Source organism: Pyxicephalus adspersus, chromosome 1 (assembly GCF_032062135.1).
Source record: "Pyxicephalus adspersus chromosome 1, UCB_Pads_2.0, whole genome shotgun sequence".
NCBI lineage: Eukaryota > Metazoa > Chordata > Amphibia > Anura > Pyxicephalidae > Pyxicephalus > Pyxicephalus adspersus.
This window is the reverse complement of record NC_092858.1, coordinates 624651-632326: the sequence shown is the minus strand read 5'-3', so window position 1 is coordinate 632326 and position 7676 is coordinate 624651. Positions and strand designations below refer to the sequence as shown.

The following is a 7676-nucleotide window of genomic DNA, read 5'->3' as shown; positions in this document are numbered from 1 at the left end:
GATGCTTGCAGTTGGATAAATCCGGTGTTGTGCTTCAGGATTTAGTAGCTATTCTGTTATTGTAAAGGTGTCACACAATATTTGTAATATTTACTGCAAAATCAATTCTTCCTTAAGATTGCAACCTTTCTCTGTGTTCCAGCATTTTAAACTCTTTGTGAATATTGATAATAAACTCGTTTAGTGAAAGATAAAACCTTGCCTGTCTTTTACTTGTATTGGTTTGGTACAGAGTAGATGATTTGACATTTTATCCTTATTATCCTTATAATATGTGATGGTGCTGGAGATGGGGTAACAGGTTCTCATTAATCTGAGCAAGGGTCACATAGTAATTTCTGGCTTTACAGCCTCCAGGAAAATTTCTACATTACATCCAGGAGCCAGCGGTACAATCTGGGACCGGCTGGGATTACCATTGTGTTGGGATTACCATTGTGTTGGGATGTCCATGTCCTTACCCACCAATAATCCAGGTACAAGGTAGTGAAGTATATCAATAAAATGGTTTTGTCTTTATGATCTTCCTAGCACTTATTGTTAGAGAACTTTCCTATTATTAATTGTGACAAATCGTCAGACAGGAACTGAGAAAAAACTGCAACAATAACAGACAGAAATCAAAAAATATTTTATTAGTTATGTAGCTTATAAATTGTATCAATAATAATAAAATCCTCTTTTCTGTTCCTCTGCTCAGACTTTTACCGGTAACACAAAATAAACACATCCATACAACGCTACCCTATATGATGCCGCAATGGCTTCTCTCTTCTGCAATGCAAAACTTTACAACAATCACAATAGAAAATTATACAAAATGTATTTTAAAAACCCAGCGACACTAAAATAATATTGTCCAATAATATTGTATCTTCCACCTGATCAAATCTTAGGAAAGTATAACATAATACCAGCCTAAATATGTGATACACTCACCCACTGGTGAAAACCTTCAGTCCCATCATGTGTATGTGCAGATTCACTTTCTTCAAAGGATTAAATTAACAAACGAGGCGGGCTATGGACTTCTCCCTTCTGATTCATCCAAAGCCGTATCTCCGCTTTCTGAATCTATTATCAGTATGGCATGGTAGCAATCCCCACAATTCTATCCCAATCATGAATCCAATTGGCATAAAAACCTTTCCAATATTCCAATAAATTAGAAAAAAACGATTTTTTAGGTGTTAATGAAGAATAACCAATATTCAAGGCGCTATAAAACCATCCACAGAGAGTAACTCCAATGGTGAATCACACATGTGGAGTGCTAGGCTTCGCTGAGATTTCTACACGCCATTAGAATTTCTCTCTGTAGATGTTTTTATAGCGCTTTGGATTGGAGTGAAGAAGGTGAATTTGAACATTCACCAAATGGAGTTGGACTTTTTCACCTGTGGAGTAAGACTGGCATTGTATGTTACACATTCTTGAAATAAAGTGCAAGAGATCTTGGACAGTAATATTGGACTTGGGCAGAGATTTTAGCCCTGCTGGGTATTTAAATTACTGATTATTCTTAGAAAGTGTTTTATACAATGTGCAGCTTATATAGTAATACAAGATACATTTGTATTTTCACTTATGCAAAATCTAAATCAATATCAAATCAATTGAAGGTGCAAAATCCATAGAGAACAGAGACGTAAAGTTCAGTGCCCATTAACAAAATCAAGTCTATTGATCCCCATTAAGAATAAAAGTCACCATAAGACCTTCAGAATACCAAATGACTTCCTCCAAGATCTCTTTCATATCTTCATCACCTATGGTGATTCCTTTGTGAAATAAATTCACTGATTCCATCCGTGCGCCTAAATAAAAAGACAGCTCAGCCCAGTATAAAGGGGTAAATGATGAGTCCTCTCCATATTGACCACCACTAGCTGTTCTTACAGACCTAGAACAAATCCATCGCTAATATTTCTCTAGAATTACAGGTTCTCTTTGGAGGATGATAAATCATCACAATGTCCTCTTCTATTGGCTTGAAAATCAAAATCAATGTATGAAGTTATATTTCCAGTATATAAGAATTGTTTAAAGATGCATGGATCATGATTTGGACATCATGAAACCTCCACACCCAAGACTTTTCATTGTTCAGACAGTTAGCCAGATTAAAAAAGTACTTGACTAGTTGCTATGACCCCTTCAAGCAGGTGAAAGGTGATTGGATTCCATAAATATCTTTTTGTGATTCCACTTCACTTTCTGGGATTCTGCCCCAAATTACCAAAATCTGGACTTTTCAGCACACAATATTTTCTGAACCTTTTCTCTTTGGTTTTTAGGCCAAATATTATTGGGTTCAGCATTGGAGGAACCATCAGGTAGGGGCTAGACAGGGTAATTTGGGTGGAAGAAGCTGTGTGCCCCCCAAACCTTTGACTGACAAAAGAAAAAAAGTGCTGGGATGTAAGCCAATAAAACGACACAAACATGGCCGATACATGTACTCCTCCTCCTTAGTGCCCGGCCTCTCGAGACCTCTCGGCGAATCAGAAAGCCCGATTCACAGACTAAACTCCTAGTGTAGCTTTTGAACAGGTGTGTAAAGATTTGTTGGCAAGAGGAGTCATGGAGTCATTTGTATTTGTGGTGGGTTATAGCTGTGAAGAAGTGGAACTCCCATGAAGGACCAGATCTTGTGGGGGTAGGCCATCCAGGTTTTTTATTGTTCCAAATATATTTAGTAGGTAATACAAAAATTTAGTAACCAGGAGCATCTTGATGGATTTTTGATTGATCTCGATTTTCGAGCCATTATTGACACAAATAATTTTTGATAAATGAACTCTAGGTGATTGGACGGAACACATTTGTTGAAGCCAAAATCATTAAGTTGTGTAAGTGAATGGATGATCCTTATAAATATGACCGTGCTGGACACCAAGAAAAGATTTGCAAGGTTTTGTATTTAGTGGTAGGGAATGTGAAGAATTAATATTTGTTTCTATTTTCTAACAAAAGTCTGCACTGTATTGGTTGATGTTTTGGATTATTTAGAAAAGTAAGCAGGTTAATAATATAAGGATAACACGACCTACCTGTGAATGATATTTAAGATGTCATATTAGACCTCTAATGTTAGGAATGGAATTTGTGTGTTCAGCAAATTGTTTCATTATAAATGCAAAAATGATGGAGAATAAAAGACATCCCTTACTTTGATCATCGTAAAATCTGACTACAAAGATCCAATCTCATCATTTGTGTAGAACTTCCCCAACATGCCGAGCTGCTCCAACAACATAGGATACCTAATACAGAGCAATACACCAAATCTTTGCTGGACCTCGAAAGTACCAAACATTTTTGTTCATAGTCTATTACATAATATATAAATAAAACAACAAACTCATACAAACAACCTAAATCAATCCTATGGCCACCAAAGATAAGAGTGCTATGTTTTACATTTATTTCATAATGCTGTGTAACTTCCAAAGCACTTGTTGCACGGAGGTATTTTAAGCTCCAATTCCACTTTTATTCACAAACAAAACACCAACTTATAACAATCTCCAGTTTCTCAGAAGGGCACAATCATCACCGCATGACAAGAAAAAAGACACATTTAGCCTCCTGGGCTCTCCCAGCCTCGTCACCTGGCCTCAGGTGCCACTTTAATATCAGACAGGTGCTCCAGAGCAATCACCAATTCCAGGTCTGGAAAAGGAACCCAAATGAGAATTCTGGATCCAAAATGAAGAGCCACAAATGTAAAGTGCAACACTTATGTACAACCTTATCCAGGAAAACAAGTAGAATACCCTGAAATCACCTCCAAACCTAGCACTACAATTCTCACAATTCTTGCTACATGGGATATTTTTTTATTCCTTTATAATATTTATATAAAAAATCCAGGGACTGGCGTTATATGAAAAAGTTGTGGATGTGGCCCTAAATCTAACGCAAAAGACACAAAACTGTAAGAACTTTAAATTCACTGACTGTAGAACATATCACACATTTATATTCAAAGTTTAAAGCATAATTTAGTGTATGTGTTAATATGTTTATCGTGAGAATCTTTCAGTGTCCAGTATTGTGTTTCATACAGAGCCTCAGTGATTCTCATTTCACAGCCTGGATGATCGGACGTTTAAACCTGGGACAACGGGAAGGAGCCAAAAGGAAACACAATACTGGACAAACCAAGATGCCGGGTTGATTGCAGATTCCAGATCTGCCAGTTTGTTTCTCCTTGGATCTGTTTCTCCAAGAGATTGTAGTAATGTTTGAGGATTTTGTTTTAATATACGAAGATATAATTTTAAACATGATACCGGCCACATCAGTCCTGAAGAAGCCAATGTTGCGAAACACGTTGCATATGAGATTAAATATACATCATGTATGATAAACATATTTCCAATTTTGGTGCTTTTAATTTTGATTATAAATGTGTAATATGTTCTACAATCAGTGCCTTTAAAGTCTTCATAGCTTTGTGTCATTTATGTTATATGAAAAAGTCCTTTTTGTAGAATATGTAATAGACTATTCTTTTTTTGTTCTTTTAGAAATCCAGCATACATTTATGATCTGATCAGGCATTATTAGGGAGCTCTTTAAATTTTTAAGCACCTAGATTTATAAGCTGGTTACTGACTGGCGTAATAATCACTGTCAGTCTTACTTGCTCCCAATGCTTTGCCTGCACCACAAAGGCAGAATGTGTCTGTAAAGGTTCTCATGTAGCCAGGCCATTGTACAGCTAGGAGTTGCCACATTCAGCTAGTTCTGCAATGTTAAAGATGTTTCACTGCTCATCCAAGTAGCTTTGAGATCATAAAACGCTGATATACACACATGTTACAGGGGATATATAGAAATATTGGCACAGAAGTACATGCAGAATTCAAAGGAACTACTGTATGCAAAGCATAAAATGTGATTTATTGTGCAGAATGATATATAAGCACGGTTTTTCAGTTATTATTACTGAGGATAAACCAGCAGTGATTTGGTTGCAGAGAATCTGTAGGTTTCCTTGCTGGTTACAATTTGTGTTTGGCCGGTTTTACCTGAGAGAGGACTGGGAGCTGCAGATTCCCAATTCCCATATTTTCCTGAGGCCCACAGGCCACGTTTAGCACCTTGTGGTGAACAGCAATGGCGTGGGACTGAATGTGGGTCAGTATGTGTTTTTTTTAAAGAGGGAGAAAGTATTTTCTTTTTTGCCTAATAAATACAGACAGGGGCCCTAAACTGAAATCTGACATGTGGAGTTGCATCACTGCCATATAAAACTAATCTTTCACATTCCTGCACATGAAGTGAACCTGTTCCCAGATCATGCATAATATTTAAATATTCTATATAAGCAGCAAAGACACAGAAAACTGCCATTCATCTCTTTATCTATAACCATTGTGAGTAATTCTCCATGTTTATAACTTAGAGAGCAGATATTAGCAGCCAGCAGGCCTTTCTAAGCTGTTAGAAACCAAAATAAACTGAGTTATTGTTGTGATCTTTGATTTTTGGATGCTCACTGAAAGCCACGCTCACGTATCTCTCTGGTCTCCTGGCTTCCTCTTCTTGTTTACAGTGGTCGGGCCCTTCTCCAATTGTGTTCTGTCTGGATGATGTAGTCACTTCCTATTGGCTGCCCAGATGTAAAGAGCTTTGTAGCATTCGGAAATGGTTCTGTGACATTGGATCAGCACCCCTTTCCCCTTTCCACTCTTGTTGCTGGTACTTAGAATGGGGATTTAGGTATATGATGCTGTAAATGGTAAAATAAATTACAAGTGGGATGGCTTAGAGGGGAGTGGACAGAAAAATATTTATTTCCTGGAAATGGAGTTGTGGAATGTTTTATTGGCATTTTCTTTTATTCTACAGAGCTGTAATAGCAGCATGCCTGGAGATTCATCGTATACAGACCACATGGACATCTCATAACATTTGCTGGATAGACATATGAAGAAACTGCTGCTTCCCGTCTTCAGATTACAGACATTTAGATGACCAGTGATGTGTAATTTCACCAATTTCCATCCTAATATTTTCTTCTTGATGGGAATTCCTGGCCTGGAGGACTCACACCTCCTGATCTCCATTCCATTCTCCATCATGTATATTTTGTGTCTTCTAGCAAACTCCATCTTGATATTGGTCATCTCAGCCAATGAAAATCTCCACCAGCCAATGTATATCTTTCTCATGATATTGGCAGTCAGCGACGTCCTTCTGAGCTCCACCACCATCCCGAAGACCCTCAGCTTATTCTGGTTCAATTCTCAGGAGATCTCCTTTAATGGATGTCTCACACAAGTATTTTTTATTCATTCCAATTTTGGGGCAGAATCTGCTATATTACTGTCCATGGCGTATGATCGTTACTGTGCCATTTGTCATCCTTTAACCTATTCTATGACCCTCACAGGTTCCTTCATTAAGAAGGCAGTTTGGTTTGCTCTTTCCAGAAGTCTTTTGATGGTAACACCATTTGTTTTTCTTCTCAATAGATTACCATTCCAACAAAGCAATAAGATAGAGCACACCTACTGTGAGCACATGTCGGTGGCCACATTGGCTACAGCTGACATTACGGTTAATGTGGCTTATGGGCTGATCATAGCTGCACTTGCCACTGGACTTGACATCACTCTAATTTTCATATCTTACATATTAATAATCATTGCTGTTCTGAGGCTTCCATGCTCTGAGGATCGTTCCAAAGCCTTTAATACATGTGTGTCACATGTCTGCGTCATTGTTCTCTTCTACACACCAGCTTTCTTTTCTTTTATTGCTCACAGAGTTGGCCACAAATCCATTTCTTTACAAGTCCACATACTCGTGGCTAACCTCTACGTCCTTGTCCCTCCGATGATGAACCCGATTATCTATGGCATAAAGTTGAGAGAAATCCGACAACGAGCATTTGCCACGGTTTTTAGATTTGTAGTTGGAAAGCATATGGCCATGTTCAACCTCAAATAACATGAAATGGACCCATCAAGGGAAATGCATCAAGGGAATGTATTCTTATCATCTTCCATTAGATATTATATCAGCAGATATTAAGTTTTTCATTTGTAGATTTGTACAACTAACAAACTGCACACAAAAGGAAACCCGCTTCAAAGGTAATGCATGTATCAAACAATGCCATATCCCTTAGCAATCATAGGAAAATATTATTCTTACTTCCCAAAAGTGGACTCAAGTTGGAAATTACTGACATACCCATATCAAAAGAATAACAATTCCATTTTATTTGCAGACTTTTACTGATAAATACATAATGTCAACATATAAAACATACAACTAAATCAAATGTTTTTCCCAGCAATCTAACGCGGTTTGCGCGGCTTCTTCAGGGGATTAGATAGCAGAACAACAAAGCAAACAAACAGATATCCAAAGTACCAAGGTGTTAAAATCCAGGTCAGTCCCACACAGCATGCAAGCCAAGTATTATGGAGAGCACTAGATTAGTGTCATTGGTATCAGGTGAACGAAAATTCTCCAAAATTTCCCCAAAACATGCACCAGGGGATTTAGCAAAGAAAATGTGACAAGTTAACATTATTTTACTCTATCCAATTATTGTATTATTTATATTTTACTTAATAAAGGTGTATGGGTATTATCTTTATTGTACACTGAACTAAATCTGGGGCTTGGTAAGGGGTACCATTGTCCCCCTG

At 37.6% G+C, this 7676-nt stretch overlaps 1 protein-coding gene across 1 annotated transcript; it reads left to right on the top strand.

Annotated features, from left to right (window-relative positions):
• The first annotated feature begins 5994 nt into the window (after positions 1-5994).
• Positions 5995-6966, top strand: LOC140321774 (olfactory receptor 52Z1P-like). The gene has a single exon (XM_072398561.1). It carries the CDS (start codon positions 5995-5997, stop codon positions 6964-6966), a length of 972 nt encoding a protein of 323 aa, XP_072254662.1.
• Positions 6967-7676: the final 710 nt, after the last annotated feature.

Excerpts from the sequence above, each read along its gene's own strand:
- LOC140321774 (XM_072398561.1), top strand. The coding sequence starts at position 5,995 with ATGTGTAATTTCACCAATTTCCATCCTAATATTTTCTTCTTGATGGGA.